This window comes from Cyprinus carpio, chromosome B2 (assembly GCF_018340385.1).
Source record: "Cyprinus carpio isolate SPL01 chromosome B2, ASM1834038v1, whole genome shotgun sequence".
Classification (NCBI taxonomy): domain Eukaryota; kingdom Metazoa; phylum Chordata; class Actinopteri; order Cypriniformes; family Cyprinidae; genus Cyprinus; species Cyprinus carpio.
Window position 1 is genome coordinate 18,458,218 of NC_056598.1, and position 20,206 is coordinate 18,478,423.

At 36.4% G+C, this 20,206-nt stretch overlaps 1 protein-coding gene and 2 non-coding genes across 10 annotated transcripts; all 3 read right to left on the minus strand.

The window, feature by feature from the left end:
- Positions 1 to 1,217: 1,217 nt before the first annotated feature.
- On the minus strand, positions 1,218 to 19,772 carry puf60a (poly-U binding splicing factor a). Of its 8 annotated transcripts, none has more exons than XM_042718502.1 (14): positions 19,621 to 19,762; positions 18,722 to 18,792; positions 16,311 to 16,421; positions 15,583 to 15,678; positions 13,664 to 13,753; positions 13,193 to 13,261; positions 12,764 to 12,925; positions 12,511 to 12,603; positions 12,208 to 12,421; positions 11,710 to 11,900; positions 11,357 to 11,413; positions 8,386 to 8,497; positions 6,274 to 6,521; positions 1,218 to 1,955 (listed from the first exon to the last, which is right to left on the minus strand). In XM_042718502.1, exons 4-14 carry the CDS (start codon positions 15,661 to 15,663, stop codon positions 1,656 to 1,658), a joined length of 1,617 nt encoding a protein of 538 aa, XP_042574436.1. In that variant the 5' UTR covers positions 15,664 to 15,678; positions 16,311 to 16,421; positions 18,722 to 18,792; positions 19,621 to 19,762; the 3' UTR covers positions 1,218 to 1,655. The 8 variants fall into 8 exon arrangements, with proteins under 8 accessions (XP_042574436.1, XP_042574437.1, XP_042574434.1 ...); XM_042718503.1 differs by having other exon boundaries at positions 19,615 to 19,679; XM_042718500.1 differs by lacking the exon at positions 16,311 to 16,421 and having other exon boundaries at positions 19,621 to 19,761.
- Positions 13,004 to 13,141, minus strand: LOC122136401. Its single transcript, XR_006154101.1, has one exon. It is a non-coding gene; the product is annotated as a small nucleolar RNA SNORA57 (small nucleolar RNA).
- LOC122136402 lies at positions 15,298 to 15,430 on the minus strand. The gene has a single exon (XR_006154102.1). It is a non-coding gene; the product is annotated as a small nucleolar RNA SNORA57 (small nucleolar RNA).
- Positions 19,773 to 20,206: the final 434 nt, after the last annotated feature.

Sequence of the window (20,206 nt, forward strand, 5' to 3'; positions counted from 1 at the left end):
ACAGAGCGCTAAGCAGAAACAGTAAGCCTCTCATCTTGACCAGTAACTGAAGAGCTGTGCTGTTTTCCTGATGTTTTTCAGAATCAGTTGCTGCTGTTATTTCTACACAGATCACAACAGCTGTGATTGGTCTGTTTTGTAAGCAGTGGGCCTCCCCTAAGATCATGAGAATAAGAGGGTTTGTGCAGGTTTTATAAAGTAAATTTAAGGCGCTCTAAAGAACTTTTTAAGATCAAGTAAAGAAAAGATCAAGAATAAAGGGAACACAATGTGTCAATATATATATTCTTTAAATGTTTGAGCTGTATTTATAGCAACATTTCAAACTTATTGTCAGACAAATAATATTTTTAAAAACATTTTGGTCATAAAACAAAACTAGCATTGCAAATACTATTTGGTACAAACAACATATCCCCAACTCAACTACATTTCTAAACCACAGTATTCAGAAAATATGTAAGAGAAAAACAATCTATAATCACCAAGAAGCCATCCTTTAACAGCTCTTTAAAACCCTTTAATGACGCTGGTAATTTATTCCATGCAATTGCACTTGTGTATAAAACAGTATTAATAAATAATAATTATTAATGTATTAAGTATACATTTAAATATTATAATTCCCACCCCTAGTGTCATAGGTATGCTTGTCTATTACCATATCAATTTAATTTCCTTAACCAGATGATGAAAATTGTATGCAATTAAAAAAAAATATATATTCTTTTTCAACTGACAAATAAGCCTAAAACATTAACTACTTAAATAAAAACGAGGACTTTCAAAATGATTCAAACTTTTTATGCCTTCTGAAATTTCATACTCCGATCAACTACCATACCAAAAAAAGGCTGCATAATCAGTAGTGATATATTAGTCTGTAATAAAAAAAATATTAAATAATGAGATTCTCAAGGACATCCATGACCTTGGTTTATTTGATGTTTGCCATCTGTTTTTCTGCTTTCAGAGTACAAAAGGAAAGTTAAAATGTAACCCCTGATAAAACATTCAATGTTTGATTTGAACTCAGAGCAACATATGCAAATATTACCCATGACTCATGGATGCATTTGTATGCACTATTTATACCATGTATTTCACTTTACTACACTTTAATCATAATTCCAGTGGCTGTTATTCTTCTAAACAGACGAAACGATCACAAAACGCTACAATTTCATAAAGAGAAAAGACTGAAACAGACCCAAGTGTCATATCTGAAGAATTTATTGTTCTGACATTTGAACCCAGGAGCATCATAACAGGCTAATGAGAATATTTTAAACAATAAGAGGAGGGAAAATGACAAAGCAACTGAATTTGAAAAACATCTGACTGATGGAATGGGAAGTAAACCAATGACCCAAAAAAAAGGAGGGAAGGGGAGAGGGCATCCAGTCTTTCACATTAATGTACAGCAACAATAAAAAAAAAAAAAAAAAAAAAAAGCGTTTTCCTTGCCTCTGTCCCAAGAAGGGATCATTAATAATATTAATATCAACATCGATAAAAAATAATTACAAGTTATAAAGAGAAGCCAATACCACTGGGAAGAGTGGCTGGCGGCTGCGTCTGTGTAAGTGAGAGAGGAAAGGGAGAGATGGAGAGAGAAGAGAAGGTTATGAAGGGCGGGATGTATTTTTGACAGTCTATGCAGAGAGGTCACTGTTCTCAAACCGTTCCTGATCATACACCTCAGCGATGACCTTGCGACCTCCGAACCAGCGGTTGTTGAGTGCCTGAATGGCCTTGTTCATCTCTGATGCCATGGAAAACTCCACAAAGATCTTGACAATGACTTCAGCATCCTCCTCCTCACCCTGCTTCTCCTGATAGATGATCACTCTATTAACAGCTCCAAACTTCCCACATTCCTCCGTTACTTCTCCTTCCAGATCGTCATCTATGTCCTCAGGTCCAACCATGTTCCTGAGCACCATAACCGTAGACTGTGAAAAGAGCATCCAGAAAAGTGTTTCAATGTCACTGCTCTACAACATTCAAAAGTACATTTGAAGAAAAAAAAAAAAAGTTAATATATTTATTCTGAAGGATGATTATATTTGATCAAAAGACAGTGTTTCAAATTATTTCTAATTCAAAGAACCCTGGGAAAAATGTTTGGCTGTTTCCACAAATTAAGCAGCACATCCGGTTTCAATATTGATAAATTTTTTGTGTGAACCAAATCAGCATATTAAAATGATTTCTGAAGGATCATGTGATTCTGAAAACTGAAAAATCAGCTGTCATCACAGGAATAAATGACATTTTAAAATGTATTAAAATAGAAACAGGACTCTACAGTCCGACCAAAATTACTGCATGCAAACTGTGAAAAAATATTTAGGAGCACCTGTGTGACTGATCAGGGCAGGTTTGACAGGGGGCTCAGTTAAAACTAATAATAGCATGATGGTGGAACAGACTTTCCAAACAAGTGTATGTGTGCTTGCACTCTGGAGAGCATCAACAGTTTCTATTTAGAATGTTTTTGCAGTGCTGAGCAATGTAGGGCTGGGCGATGTGTCAAAAATATCTTATCCGATAATATCGTCTACCCAAGCCCCACCTCCACCACAGCATTATCGCCTTTGTAGATATTTCATGATAAGTTTAATTTCCTTGATTATAACAATTGAAGTGTTGTTTTTAAACATGTAGTCAAGCTATAGCATAGGCTATTAGATATTTATCATCATGTATGACAAATCATGCAGGGATTAAAAATTAATTGAGCAAAAAAGTTAAGTTTTTTCCTGAGAGCCTAGTTCGGAGGTCTCTTTTGGCCTTTTTAACTAAATAAAAATAACTGCTTTAGTTAGAAGCAGGGGTAATTAATTTTATTTCTGTATTTTAACTTTTATAATTTTTATTTTATTAATCAAAATACCATGCCCACAATATAATATTCAGTGTTGGGCTGCCAAAACTCAGAACGCCTGCATGTTGAGAGGCGAGCTGAGATAAAGGCCTACTATAATGTCTTCATGAATTAAGAATTGAAAGTACTGTATCTCAGCTTAAACAATTATACTATATACACCGTTTAAATAATCTGTAAAAACAGGGCACTATGTGTGTGCTGTATGAATGGGCTGTGAAGAATGCGTCTTTAAATTATACCTGTCATGTTTGTGGTTTTCCATCATTATACAGTCTGTTTAAATAAATATTCAGAAACACATACAGTGCTACTTTGTCTTTTTTCTGTTTGAATTTTATTGCAGATCTGCAGATCAAAATAGAATAGGCCTATACCCTAAATAAGGATAAATTATATTGGAATGCATCTCCAAAATAATCTCATACACAGATGCACTTTACCATTACAGTTGCGCCGAACAACAGGCAAATAAAATATAAACTGAGGTTACAAAAGTCAAGATCAGTGAAGGATTTTCGTTTATATTGTTCTTTATAATTCTGTGTGTATTTGTCCATTCGAATGTGTAAGAATGCGTGAAAGAGAGCTCATTCCAGTGGTCACGTATATAAGGGGCGGCTTTTGCGCAGCACAGAAAACAGCATGCGAGTGCAGAAGTGACTGACTAATAAACACACGACTACGGCAATATACGGTTTATCTGAGTTCTTATTATAATTTTCATCATAATAAAGAATACCTATAATGAAATGCTAATCTGCATAGCCTTTATCACTGCTTAGAATACAATGAAACATTGTGTGCCTTAATTATTGTTTAAGAAGCCACATCATCTCACAGAAGGATTTAAACACTCGACTGACGTTATTTAGCGAATTTGGAATTAAAGCGTTTTTTTTTTTTTTTCTGCGGTATTTTCATGTGCTCTCAGATGGAGCAGCATTTACTACACAGAGCCGTAGTTCACTGAGAAGATACGCAAACAGCTGTCATAATCGAGAATGATTTTGTCGATTTCACAATCCTACAATTATATTGTCTGCGATTATGAACGCGATTTTGCATAGCTTGTCAGATAACTATGGCTCTGTGTAGTAAATGCTGCTCCACCTGAAAGCAGATGATGGAGATTTACTGCTATTCACTGAACCGGCTTTACTGAATAAATGCGCATGACAATCGCAATTAATCGCGTGCGATTAAACATGCAGCTCTATTTAAGAGACATCTTCGATATACGATAATATCCCTAGAGCAATGTAGCCAATCACAGATATATCCGTTGATTTCTTGAACGCAATGGCCAATCCGAGGTGTTTAGATTAGTCAGAATCTACTCAGCACCCAAAACACTAGTGCTGTGTATTGCCAAGAATCTGGCGATACGATACCCATCACGATACAAGGGTTGCGATACGATATGTTGCAATACACTGTGATACTGTCAGCAAGGCAATATATTGGGATATTTTTTTTATTTTAGGAATAGGATATATTTTTAGGAAAGCTGTCATTAAGAACACAATTCAATTCAAGTTCATTTGTATAGCGCTTTTTACAATACAAATCGTTGCAAAGCAACTTTACAGAAAATTAAGTTTCTACAATATTTAGTAGTCACTTATCAGTGGTGACTGTCAGATTATGTACATATGGCAGAAATGTATGGAAAAATAAATTAAAGACATAAACAGACGATGAACACTATTAACAGAAATTATGTCATGCAATCAAACTTATAGCAAAATTTGGTAGTTCTTTATGTTGTAAGAACACACCACCATATGCAAACCTTTGCAATAAGTAAATAATTTTTTTTTAACCAGAACACAGTGGGATCTGCATTTGCAATAATCAGTCCCTGTAACATTCAACGTTATTGAACCAATGTTTGTGCAGTACGAGTAAAGGGTGGGGTTGGGAATTAAAGTGCTTGCAGGATCCTTTAGTTAAATGTATAATACTGTATATATATATATATATATATATATATATATATATATATATATATATATTATATATATATATATATATATATATTTTTTTTTTTTTTTTCAGTTTACAATTGTGACATACAATGTAATAACATTTTGATCTGAACGAAAAATTACATCTGCTTAATATCAATAAAAAAGTGCTTACAGGATTCCTAAAGAAAACAAAACAATTGTAAAACAATAAAATAAATACAGATGTCGAACCTTTCCACTTGGATTTCACAGGTTTTTCATTTTGTATTTATGTTCTGCGTGGAATTGCCGAAACCGTGACGCGAGCACCGCCCCAACTGCACAAAACACCCCCAAAAAGAGAGAAAGCTGCAGCCGCACTGCGACCCTACCGCCCACCTCGCCACACTCCCGCGGTGGACATTACCACAAAAGCCCAAATGACGGCACACTTCAGCTTTGTACACTGAACCAGGAACAGGGACAATTCTTTCATCCTCCATTACTAGCAGCAAACAGCGATATTAATGCTAACATTAGTGGCGTGCCCTATATGCTAGTATTTCCTGTTACTCTCACTGTCATTCAGAGATGAAGACTGCCATCTAGCGGTCGGGATGTAAACCCAAAACGAAACAACTGCCATGAATCTTGTATGATTTTTTAAAAAAATATCAATATTCCGTTTTTGAGAATCGATACAGTATCGCCAAACAATATATCGCGATACTCACGTGTATCGATATTTTCTTATACCCCTACAAAACACCAGACTTTCTGTTCAGTGTCAAGCTCTTTAAGCTTGTGAATCCTCTCATTACAACTAAGTGAGTATGGACACTTTGTAAAAAAAGTTATTCATTGCGCAATGTAGACAACTACACTAACTATAAGACGTTTGTGAGATTGCAATGAACTGAGATAAGTGACAATCTAGTAGGTCAAAAATTCAATGACCCATTCATAAAGTCACTTACACTGTTCCTAAATAATTCAGCTGTTTGAACTAATGAAATTTATGATTTAGTAACAGACAATGACTTGCTGCAACCTACTGGCGGTTTAGTGTAATTTCATTAAAGTATAATTTAAGTTCAATTTAATATTTTTATATGCAAAACTTTATATTTAAAACAATTTCATAACATTGTTATTATGAACTTAAATGCATTCATTCCTCCTTTGAGCCTCATTAAACCGTTTTAATTACACATTGTGAAAAAGTTTAAGAAAAAAGGACACATTTAAAAAGGTTAGAAATATGCCCTTATAAAAGGTAAAAAAAAAAAAAAAAATCAATTTAAGGAGTAAACGCCTCATAGTGGGAAGGTTAATTTCTGTCATTGACCAGGAGGTGCTCCTAAATTTTTGACTGTGCTCTTAGGCGTAGAGCTCAGAGAACCCAGGTATTTTACTTAATTGAGAACTAACCTCTTGTTTCCTCAACAGTTTCTGCATGACCATATGTCTGGCGCTGCTGCCAGAGATGCTCATGTGCTCCTGTTCACTGAGCATCTCCTGACCCGTGCCATCTTGTGCGGATTCTTCCTCTTCTTTTTCCTTCTTCGCCTCTTGGGCTGCAGCCACTGCAGCTGACAGTGATGGCGGAGAGGCCAACACCGGGTTCACAAGGCCCACCTGAGGCACAACAGGGAGCGTGGGCCGCGCTGGTGTCACCCCTGCACAGAAACACAGGAGTCAGTATATTGCTATAGGTGCTAGACACCTATAAAATCCCTCTCTATGCGAGCGAAATAGGCTTTTTACCAGACTCTACAGCCTTAAGAACGGTTCCCTAACAAAAATCTGAAGCACGGTTTAAGAAAAAGCCGTCATTTACACAAATACAATGATTGGGATAAAGTCAGTCAAGTACTTTTTAAACCACTGATCTACAAAGATGCTGTCTTCAGAATTAGCAATATGGAAAATTAACATTTAGGTGCTTTACCGATAATCTTCCCCTCCAGTGCGAAGCTAACTGTAATGACTGGATCATATTTGTGACCCTGGACCACAAAACCAGTCTTTAGTCATATGGGTATATTTGTAGCAATAGTCAACAATACATTGTATGGGTCAAAATTATCGATTTTTCTTTTATGCCAAAAATCATTAGGATATTATGTAAAGATCATGTTCCATGAAGATATTTTGTAAATTTCCTACTGTACATATATCAAAACTTAATTTTTGATTAGTAATTTGCATAGCTAAGGACTTAATTTGGACAACTTTAAGGCAATTTTCTCAATATATATATATATTTTTTAACCCTCAGATTCCCGATTTTCAAATAGTTGTGTCTCTGCCAAATATTGTCCCATCCTAAGAGGCATACATCAATGGAAAGCTTATTTATTCAGCTTCCAGGTGATGTATGAATCTCAATTTAAAAAAAAATGACCCTTATGACTGTTTTTGTGGTCCAGGGTCACATTTGGTCAGTGAGAATCAATTTGTTAATAGAATATTCAATTTGTTAATGAAAATGGATTACAGTGCCAAGGAGTGCTAGAACGGATGCCAATATTTTTTACTGAATAATACTTAATTTTCAGAACATTTGGCTGAACCATTCCTAACAGAAATCTATTTCACAGAAAACATTCATTAAAAAAAACGAAGAAAAAAAAAAACACCCATGTAGAAATAAGACAGTTTCAACATTATTCCTCTATACCTGCTTGCTTCTTGCCTTTGTGACTATAAATGTTGAGCATTTAATCAAAACATAAAAAAAAAAAAATTAAGACGGGGTCACTTTGCCCATCTCTGATGCAGCATCTGTTCTCTCTGGGCTTGGCTTCAAGATCAATTCCACAAAAACACACAGGATCTGAGAGACTCACTGGCCAATAGGAATGAGAGATTTGTTTATGAGGGGAGGGGTTAGAAACAGTCCTCTTCAAACTTGGTTGATCAGTGTGCAGCAAAGGGGAAGGGTCATGGCGAATGTGGAGAATAAAGACAGGGAGGGGAAGAAAGGAGAGAAAAAAGGAAAAAGAGAGAGAGAGACAAGGAGAGAAGAGAAAATAAAAGAGAAATCTATTAGTGGACACGTCCCACGACAGGCCACGTTAAACTGAGTACTGTGTAGGACAACAGAAACCTGAGGGAGAGAGAGATTGTGCACATTTAAGCTAATGTGGAAATGGGAGATCATGGACAGTGTTTAGAAGTAAAACAGACAGGTCTGAGTACAACCACTTAAAATTAGTGATCTGACCTACACTGTATAGCCCCAAGTAATGTGTGGGAGGACATGCCTGCAGAATAAGGGCTTTAAAAGAAAAATAAGGACTCCTGTACATGTTTCTAACAATCCGGTTTTCAAAAACAATACATGAAATGCTAACATTCATGCAAATTACACCCAAGTGAAGGGCCCCACTCTTACACAACACAAGTCAACCACATGCAGAACATAAATACTGAAGACATACAACACGATTAAGGCACCCCAGTGAAAACACTTTGTAATAGAGGGCCACAGTGATGACAAAATAGTAATGATGACAAACCACATCTGAATGCACCTACCTGTAATGACCCCTGGGGCCTGAGCTGCCATGACGGCCTGTGGGAGCTGAGGCAGGCTCAGGCCCGTCCCCGCGGTCATCGCCCCCAGAATGGATGCTCCCGCTACTGCTTCCTGGAAGAACAGAGTGGGACATATAGGAACACCGCCTGGACAGCGCCCGTTAAAAGCACACATAACACCAACACGAGTGGACAAGCACGTAACGGGACAGGACACGAGACAAACAGACCTTCGCACACACAGACAAGCCTTGGGCCAGCTGCATAAAAATGGGAAGTTTGAGCTTATGGGCTATTGAGAATAGCAACACTCATATTGACCATTTAACTTAACTTTCAGTTCAACTTTAATTTTTTACTTTCAATTACAAATTTTTAAAGGACTTTAGCCTAAAAAGCATGCAAAGAGCACTCCCCCTTATTACTAAAATGCTGTCACTCATCTTAGTTTATCGTGATCTCACAAAGTTCCATTATATTCAATGAAGCTCTACAGGCTGCGCTCCAGACGATCCCCACAACACATCGACATGTTACTTTAAAATAAAAACTACACATGTTGTACACTGAGGTTGGCCTGCTATTTTTTTTTTTCTGACGAGAAAAGAAAATTTGCTAGTTCTTCAAAGCTCCTAAAAAAATTCAGTTTGCGTTTTGTCATCTTAATCTGTTCATTTATGTGAAAAATATTTAGTGCAGGTATTTTGTGATATACATGTGTATATATATATATATATATATATATAAATAAATACACACGCATATACATTAGTGCTGTCAAACGATTAATCACATCCAAAATAAAACACAAGCACTGTCATTGACCAAGTTTAGTTTTACTTTTCTGTTTGTTTTTATTTTGAAAAGCTTATCTTTGCTGTTTCACATTATTTTATGGAAGCTCTCTTTTATTAATTTTTTTAAAATTTGATTTCCTCAGTGTTTGCTAAACGTTCTTTAATTTATTAGTCGGTATACAATACAGCATGTGATGTATGCCAAGCCTCATCTTATTCATTTTTGCTAATAAACGTTTTGTAAGCTAGTTTGTCATTGTATCTTACTGATTTATTGTTGTTGTGCTTTTTAATTAAGAATAACAAAGAATCCATCTTTTGTTTTAGTCTTAAAAAGTTAAATGTATCGATGTATGCAAGCAAACGTATCTTTAGCACTTATCATTTCTTGTAAAATGTGACAAGATCGCGAATTCGACTTTTTACCGGCTTATAGCAAAAGAAATTAAAATCATAAATACTGTAGAAAAAGAACAGGTTGTAGAAAAAATAAAAAATAAATTGCGACCAAATCATGCGCTCGTGCAACCAACTGAGAAAGTTAGTCACAAAAGAGCGACCAGTAGGAAGAATGAGTCTGGAGCCCTATAAATACATTTAATGTTTAACAACATTTTTCTTAAATATATACATGCATGTGTTTGTATTTATATATACATAATAAATATACACAGTATACACACATATATTACTAAAAAACAAAAACTTTAATTTTGGATGCCATTAATCGTTTGACAGCACTCATATATATATATAATCTTTTTAACAGTCACAGACAAGCATCCACTATTTTTTATTTAATACTAAATGTCAGTTGAGAAAATTAACCAAAATTAGCATCCATAATTGAGAATTTTTTTTTTTTATATTAAGCAATAAAATATCTGTAGTATACTGTCTCTAAGAGTACTCATATCTTCACAGCAGAAAAGGTTATACTCAACAGTCAACAAGGGTTCTTGTGCTATATGCTCAGCTGTCCCTTAACCATGTGAACATACAAATTATATGGCAAAACAGTAAAAAAAAAAAAAAAAAAAAAGGATGATTTCTGATGCAAAGTTGGTTTTTGTTCACTAGTCTATACAGAAAACCTAGAAGGCATCAAACTGCAAAGAGTGTTAACAGATTAAAATCTCGGGCTTAAGTGAAAAAACGTGTTCGGTATTCGGCCTTCGGCACAGTGTTTCATTTTGATCTGCTTTGGCCAATAATTTTTATTTCAGTGCATCCCTATTTTAAATGGCAAATTTTAGATTTCAAATTATATTATATAATATATATGAAAAAAAAATACAATACAAAATCTAACAATTGTAACAAAAAAAAAAAAAAAAAAAAAAAAACTTTTGAACAGTAATGTATGCATTAAAAAACAGCCAAAATAGCTAACAGCTAAAAGAAATGGAAAGTTGCTTGACAAACGCATCAGTTTAGTGTCTGCTCTGATAGTGTTTGTGCATCTAAACATTCAGCCATTTCATGCAACTAGGCCCAAGACCTGAAATAAAGGTCAAGAACATGACAAAACAAGCTAAATCATTAGAAATCATTAGAAATCTTTATAAAAAATTATTAACTATACATTAAGTTATAAAATTATGCATTTATCTGCTTAACATATAATATAAACTATGTATGACAAGCATGAGACAACACAGGACAATTACATCACTTATACAAATTTACAATATATATTTAGTATCATAAAATATGGCAATTTTAGCATGGTCTATGCTGTAGCATAGATTCAGTAAAATTCACTAAAATAGAAGTAACCCACAATAGAAAATGCCAAAAAAGGTATCTCAGAATTAAAATAGTAAAGGCACACCCATTAACAAAGAACTATCATGAAAAGCTTTAAGAGTTTAAGCGGACATCCAGAAATATATACTCATTATTTTGTGGGCCAAAACCCAAATTACAGATATGAGGCATAATGTAGCTGAAAATTTTTGTCAGAGGTGCTACTTAAAGTCACCTGCAACTAAAACTGCTCAGCTTTCAAGCATATGGCCTGTCTAGTAAACATTCTCTACCTAGCACACTATAGAGCAATGGGCATCACTGTAACTGGGAAGTCCTGAAGACAAGACTCTCCCCACACTCATATTCTACACAAAACAAAAAGGCACCAGCGTGCTTTGAACAGAATTTCCTGAAGGATTTACCAGACAGTTGAGGAAGTCTTCTGTCCGATTCTCCGGCTGGGACAGATTCCATGCCATCTGTTTTTGGAGTTTACACGCTATGTTATCTTTCTGCATGTATAAAAGCTCTGTCTCAAATAAGTAATGCTGTGTCATAACTGAGTCTTCATGCCAGTCAATGCCTAAGTTGACTCAAGCCCTCACATACAGCACCAAGTGCCTGCTCTAGCCTGCTAAGCGAATTAAAAAAAATCACGCTGCCTTACTTTACAAAGGAAGGCTTTTAAATGCCAAACGATGCAGCTGCTCACACACACACACACACACACTCTCCCTGACTAACAATAGATAAATCAAGGTGTGTAAATGCTCACCTGTGCTGTGATTTTGGCGGTGGCGGCCGCAGCTGCTACGGCAGCGGCAGGAGGAAGGCCACCCGGCGTCGTTGGCGTCAGAAGAGGCATGGGGGGTGTGACTGCTTTGCCCACTCGCAGGTACTGGCCGCCCAAGTCGAAAAGGTTCATGGAGGACACGGCATCCTGCGCAGACTGGGCCTTATCATATTCTACAGGGGAAACAAGGAAGACTAAGACTCAACAGCTTCTAAGAAGACTCAGCATTAATCTACCAGAGCTCTGAGACAGTTACTGTGTAATTACCAGCGGGCACTTATGGCACAAAAGTCCGTAACAGAGCCTAAGAAAACAACGACAACAGAAATAAAAACTTACTATGAAAGCATGTGAGGAACCTGCCCCCACCCTTCTCTATCCCCTGTGAGACATGTAGAGAACAGCATTCTACCATGACTGACTGCTCTCAGTCAGATACATTTAAATGCAACCGAATGGGTGTAGCAGCCGCCCGCTTACCTATGAAGCCATAGCCTTTGTGCTTTCCCGTCGTGGGGTCCCGCGCCAGGGTGCATGACTTGATTCTTCCGAAAGCCTCGAACACACTCTTGATGTCCTCATCTGACAAATCGGGATGCACGGATGCCACATAAATCCGGTTGAAGGCGCGCGCTTCTTCAGCTAGCTGGTCTATGATGGGTTGAGCCTGACCAATGTTGCTTGGTCGCCCCACCTACAAGTGTTGAAATAAGAGATCAGACATTATTGAATATGAAAGACTGAGAAAAACAAATACTACAAGTACACTTACGAAGTACTCACTTTAATGTTTCTACCGCCCAACATAACAGAGTTCATCTGTTCTAAAGCGAGCTGTGCTGCTTCTGGTACTTCATATTCTACAAATGCAAAACCCTACAGAAAGAGTAGCTGAATGTTAGTTAAAAAACAAAGAGTGAAAACCACAAAATGGTGTATATATATATATATATATATATATATATATATATATATATATATATATATATATATATATATATATATATATATATATATAAATAAATGACCTTCTGACCTTGTGTTTTAATGTAACAGAGTCCCAGGACATGTCAATGCTCTTAATGGGACCAAAAGGAGCAAAGGCCTGTCTGATGGTGTCTTCTCCTAGCTCGTAGTAGATGGACCCAACATAAACACGGCACATTATGGCTAGTGCCCGTTGCCTCTGTGCTGCAACCTGCAATGGGCAATTCAGTTGATCAGATGGGGCCATGCCTGGCATATACTCATCATCCATAGCGCTCATCATTCATAGGCTTGTTCCAGTGATTGAGGATAGAACCAGCAGACAATAAACATGCTGGCACCGAAGACATAGCACTGGCTTTTCTTTACCTCCTCCCCATTACAGACATGTGTACTGAACAACCACATGTATGCCGATAAAAGGAGGGAAGTCAATGAAGGTTAATGAGATTACTGGAAGAAACTGTGCTGGACTTACAGACTGTAGTGGTGAGAGGGGATCTCCAAAGCCCATCGTTAATGAGGCCATCTGAAGGGAATTAGGGAGCTGTCAGGAAAAATAAACCAACATGGTAAGTCTACCACTGTTGTGCAGCTTGTTTTGTACCACGGTTGGAAGTTGTCAGATGAGGGTAGAAAGGGTCATTGAGACAACATATTACTCACAGTACGATACAGAATTACAATCATGAATAGATTGTGTATACACTAATTACACTGTGGTGTTTCGTTTTTTTCAACAGTTGCTTTCTAACTGAATCTTTCCCTCATAACTATAAATGTAAACATCGCTTCACTATGATATTTTTTCAGAAGTCTGAAAAAAAAAAAGTACAGTTACAGAACTATTATGTAATTGGGCTTAGCTGTGAGTGACATCAGCATATATTCGGTATAATAAAAGTTTAATAATACTATACATCTATCCCATGTTCTCGTGCAGTTTTACCTGTAGGTTGCTAAGCTGTTGCTGCTGATGGGCGAGGGTCTGCTTGACCAGGACGCTCTTGATGCTTTGCTCCATGGCATACTTCTTTGCCTACAATTGAGAGCACATAACTTCAAACCAACTCAGCAGGACCACAAATAGCCAGATCTTGAGATACTTGACTTTAACCTTTGTCTGCATGTCCAGGACAAGTGGATATTTTGAAGATGGCAAGTGTAAGGGAATTTCTCTGTTTTCCCAAACATCAGCACGATTGCAAACTACATTGATTTTATACAACAGCTCATTTAACAAGTAGTTAAAGAAATTTAAATTTTAGAAAATACTGACCAATAAGAATAGTTCAAATAAAAGATCACAGCAGAACAGTCACACATCTCCAAGCAATACACAGCAGCGTTTTTGTTACTGATTTAGTGTTTTTGAACAAATTGGGTGAATCAACAGTTCAGCGATTTACTTGTCTTTGTCTTCATTTTTGAATGAACCAGTCATTTTAATGAATTGGATGAATAAATTACTCAATTACTTACTCATTTAGAGAGTCTCCACCAGCTGCCACCTACTGGTGGTCTATTTTCATGTATCAATGCATTGTCACCAACATTTTATATTTGTATATTCAAAATTTAAAAACAGTATCACCATTACTTATGCAGTAATTCTGCAATGTAAATGCATTCAGGTTACCTCTGAGATTCATTCAGTCTGTGTAAATGCATCTAAAAGCCACTTTCTCTTGATATTGATTGGTAACAACCTTATAGTGTCTTCTAATTTAATGTATTCTAATTGAATTTATTGATAAAAGTTCAGAATTTAACATGGAAAAATGACACACTTTTAATACGTTTATGATAAAATTACCACTTTAAAAGCTAAAAAAATAAATAAATAAATAAATAAATAAATAAATGCCCTGAAAACTTTAATTAGGATTTAAGTTAAGTAACAAATATGCTCATTTAAGTAAAAGCTAACAGAACAGTTAATAATACTGATTCTGAATTAGGGCTGCACAATTAATCGAATTTCTAATCGCGATTACAATTATGGATGCCACAATTACGTAATCGTTCAAAGTTGCAATTAATCGTTCAAAGTCCACTTATGTTTTACTGCATGCTTAAGGTGCGTTTTTTTCTTTCTGCATGTTATCTTAAGGGTTTTTCCCATTATTTAAATTTTAGTTTTAGTATAACATTATAATACCATTCATATTTTTACTTTTTTAGAATTTAAAGAAGAAAACAATCCAATGTATAGTTGACATTTGAGGCCTAATACTTAATACCATTCATATTTTTACTTTTTTAGTTTTTTAAGAAGATGGTATAAACATCATTAAATGTAAATTGTGATAATCGTAATTAATAATCGCAATTACAGTTTCAAGGTAATAATCGACAATTATGATTTTTGTCATAATCGTGCAGCCCTATTCTGAATAAATTTAATTTATTGACAAGATGAATGACTGATTTACTTGTCCGAAAGACAAGCACGTCAAGGCTTAACGTTAAGCCCTGCTTCAAGTAAACCAACTGTACATCTCTAAAATTTTGTCACATATGAAATTTTACAAATCTTCTAAAATTCACAAATTTTAAATAAGAATAGTCATCCACTTTAAACAGTGTCCCAGCTATTGAGAATAGTACTAGCAGATAATCAGATGCCACTAGCACCGAAGGCATAACACTGGTTCTGCTCTTGTCCACTGCTTGCTTACATGTGCACTGAACAAACACATGCTTGTAAAGCTAGAGGACATGAAAAAGATCACAAAACCATAAATGAAAGCCTCTGACTGATACACTTGTGTATAACACTTATTGAGTATGGTAAAGTCACGTCACGCATCAATATAATGGATTTCAGTACCCATATGCAGAAGCAGTGTCTGGGGAAAGTCTCACCTTCTGTAGCGCCTCCTGCTGTTCTGGGGTGAGGGGCGGCAGGCCGAGCTTCGAGGCCGTGCTCTGTCCATTCTCCATCATCAGAGCCTCACCTCCCTGCACAGAGCACAGGCATCTGTCAGACCTGATGAACGTGAGCTGCAAGGAAACTGCACATCTACTCAAGACACACACTGGACAGCTTACAGCTTTAAAACCATCTAGTTTAAGAGCAAACTCAAATTACATCAGTCATACAATAAATCTGGACAATATTTCTATTGAACATAGTACAGTATAAATTATGCCTTTTTCTGAGATTTTTTTTTTTACAATTTATTGATTTTATTTTATTTATTTTTTTACAAAAGCGTAAAAATATAAAAGCATTAAGATTAGAGCTGGAAACAAGTTCTCATATTTACATGACTGCAAATGATTCTAAATAATTTTGAGTTTGCTCTAAAACAGCTTTCTACATTTTAGCAAATGTTGGACACCTTCAGTTTAGTGTAGGGCTTTGTTAAAGATATTTTACACTGAACTGAAAGGCTGTATACATTTAATTAACAGGCTTCTCACAGTATTGTAAGGGGAACCATGAATTTGTACCACATGGTGATTTCTCTCCTCAGTGGAAACACTGAGATATTTGATTCTGTCGGTCACTGGAGGACCATATACTCTTAGAGTTCATATGCTACAGTGAGCCCTCTTATTGATTACTACACAAGAGAAAACTTAAGTACCTTTGCTCAAATGAACTCCAGAGTGGTGCACTGCCCACCCCCTTAAGGAGGTTTGAACCCAAAATTTTCTGCCATTGGCTTTGGAAATATAGTACAGTCAAGAGATATTTTCTACAGCACAGACGACACATAGAGAGAAACGACAAAAAAGAAAACAAGAAAAGAAAAACACAACCTACTTAGACCAACAGAACTGGATAGGGAGACAACAATTTGAGATCACTGACATTCAAATTCAGGGGAAAAAAAGTTGTCTCTGATGGCACTTTTCCACTGCGTGGTACGGCACGGCCGCTTTAGAGTGGGCGGGATTATTCACATGTCGTTATGGTTGCGCCGCCTCTACTGCCGTGACTCCTGAAAAACTTTTATCCCACGTCGCCCCATCAAGCTCTCGCTGGATCCGCTCCTCTACTATCAACATCTGTACTTCCTCGTAAGAGCACAAAACAGCCATTTTTTTGGTTGTTAAAAGAGTTGAGCTCGTTCAAACCTTGCGTCGCAAGTTCAGTGACCCAGGTAGTGACGATTCTCTCCAGCCAATCAGTGATCAGCAGTATTTACCATGCCACATTTTGGTAACGGTACGGTTCACTTGGAACCTCAACCGAGGTGGTACTAAAAAAAAAAGTACCATGTACTGTACCCAGTGGAAAACCCCCAAGAAGTGAACCATACCGTGCAGTGGAAAAGCGGCATAAGATGTTTAGGACATGAAGCCCTGGGTGACAAACTTTAAGGCAATATATTTTGTACACATAAGTTCTGTGGCAGTGATCCTTAAAGAGACAGTTCACCCAAATAATGAAAATTGTGACTCACGGCCCATTCACAGTAAGGGTGATAAGTATAAAACTTCAATAATCATTCTACTTTCATGACAACAGGGACACACTACAACTATAACAAATGAGAAACAGTATAGGAAAAAAAAAAAAAAAAAAAAACATGACCAGCCAATCAAAATTCATGCTTACAATTAAACAAAACATCATTGTCTATAGGTATGGATGCTTATATAGTCATTTAGTTATCATTCCTGGAGCCCGTTCTTCATACCTCACTTAATACATGAGATCATTTGAAAGATGCCAGATCTAAAAACAAATTTGCGGATTTGATAAAAATATCTGGATTAAGTTGTAACGTTGCACAGGCCATCAGCATAAAAAGAAAAGAAATAAAAGGGTAAACAGCCAAAGGATCGGTTTGTGAAAGGGAAGAGAAAAGCCATAGATGAAGTCGCACAGACCAAGGTGCTGGTCATTCAAAACTAAATGCAGAAAATATGACGAGCAATATCTTGGTCTCGGCTTCACTCACCGGTAACTACACCAGACGCTACAGTTGTTACGTCGCGCCGCAAGTCTACACTGGACGCGACAAAGTGACCGTTGCAAATCATTTTAACTTTGTGTCAGTACGTCAAAAATAGAACAAGGCATCAGTTTAATGTTGGGGGATTTGTTGTATTGCACCACATCCAGTGTAAACTGAGTCACGGTTTATAATGTGTTCTATAGGTTTAATGGGGGGCGCGACCAAAAAAGTTTAAGAACAACATCAGGATGAGTAAATGAGTTAATTTTAGCTGAATTGTTCCTTAATTTGACTGACAACAAAATTTGACCAATTTATGAATATAAGCACAAAGAACATTCATATTGCTTTATTTGATTGTTTTGGTTAAAATTTAGTTTTTGTTATTCATGTGAACAGGTCATGTCATTCCAAACCCATAAGACCTTCATTCATCTTTGGAAAAATATATTTTTAGGAAATCTGAGCGCTTTCTGACCCTGCATAGACTGACACGGAAGAGAAGAAATTGTTGAATACCATCCTTATTTTTGTTTTCTTTGTGCACAAAAACTATTCTCGTAGCTTCATAAAATTATGGTTGAACCACTGATGTCACATGAACTATTTTTTATCGATGTCCTTCTTACCTTTCTGGCCTTTGACTGTTTCAGGGTCAGAAAGCTCTTGGACTTCATTAAAACGACATGAAAGTAAATTAATGACAATCTTTTTTTATTTTTGAGTGAACTAACCATTTAAACTCATCCAAAAATTACAGTACTTGAACTACAAGTATAGTATGACTGGCCTGGATGACAAATAAAGATCAACAACAATAAAAACGTGTTTTTGTTGCGATGCCTATGCAAACACAATTTTTACTATTTTTCATTCCCTAACAGCTGTAACACTTTATTACACATATACTGGTGTCACTTGAACGACATAGAAAGGAGGTACATGTTGTCTGATGCAACCTGTTGTTTACCAAATATGTGTAATACTCCAATAACTGAAAAGCAATCAGACACATTCATAGTTCTTTGCAAACCCCTTTCATATCACAGGGGAAGAGTGGTCTCGGGGTGAGCAGTGGATAGGCCCCTTACCTAGCACCTGCTCTCCGCTGGGGTGTCTTGTGAGATTATATATGGGGAGCTTTTACAGTTCAATACAGAGTCTATAAGGAAAGAGAGAGGTTTCAGTAAACTCATGTACACTGCGTACATTTCCCAAGTTAAAAGGGTGAACTTAAATGTTTTTCAACCTAACGTTACTTATAAAAGCATGGGTTTTGAGATGTCTGTAAACAGAATAGTGATGAGAAATTAACTCTAAATTAACCATTTAAGCGGCCTGCTCGGATTTACTACAAACACGTTACCTAGTTAATGTTAACATCAAGTAACCACACGGACTAGGAGGTCAAAAAGGCAGCATTCAATTAAATATGAATATGTCCCATACGTTTTCATCGGCCATTAGGCCTTATGTAATGTTGGGTCTAACGATACTCAATTCGACACTCAAAAAGATCGTTCCACTTCAATGCAGAATTACTATTCAAAAGCGAATAGTAAATGCAAACAAATCTTAACCCATTAAACGGGAGCGTTTAGTTTCTTGTGGGTCGTGCAGGTTGAGCTCGTGGAGGACAATGTGAACGCGTTAACACGCTAGCTCGAGTAACGAATGAAGAAAGCGAGTGAGCGCAGGCGTTTGGGTTACAAACGTACTAATACTTCGTTGAAAACAACCATTATAAACAAATCCCAACAGTTAGAAACGACTTGGTCAGTCGAGCATGATTTAATCGCTGTGATTTTACAAAGACACGCAGCAGCAGGCCAGAGAGAAAATCCCGCTCTCGGTGCGCTAGGCTAGTTGGCCATACCCCTGTTCTTTTTGACTTTTTAAATGAAACCTCTGTCCAAAAACATTACTATGTGCACTTGAAATATAACTGTGTGCATATTAAGAGAGAAGGTAAACAAAATATTACATTTACCGCTGAAACAGCCACCGCCATAGAGCACACCTTCCAGCGCTAACGTCCACACGGCGAGGAAGACTATGAAATCTCGCGATACCGAGAGAGAGCGTTAGGTGAGAGGCGCGCAGCTGCAGTGTGGCCCACCAGGCTGTGATTAGAGGAAAGCAAGTCTCGCTGAATAACAAAAATATAATGATGTACGTTAGCGAGCACAATAAAACTTAATTTCTCATTTTCTTTTATTAATATGAGTCGCCATTGCTAAGACGATAGCAAAAGATGAATCAATATTTCTAATCAAGAGAAATAACGTAAAAGTCTATAGAGGATCCGGGTTAGTTGTCACATTTCTTTTATTGCAGTTAATATTTGTCTAAATGGGTTTATGAAAGTATGTTTCTAGACGCACGTATTCAATTATACGCGTAATTTTTATATATTAATAGATATTAGGCTATTAGTGATCATCTAACATTAAGCAGCATGTTGTTTTTTTAGCAATATGAAAAGAGAACAGACAAAAAACAAAAATCATTCAACAGTAAAATTTAAATTTATAAAAATACATATTATAATTATTATATACATTAGTGACTGACTG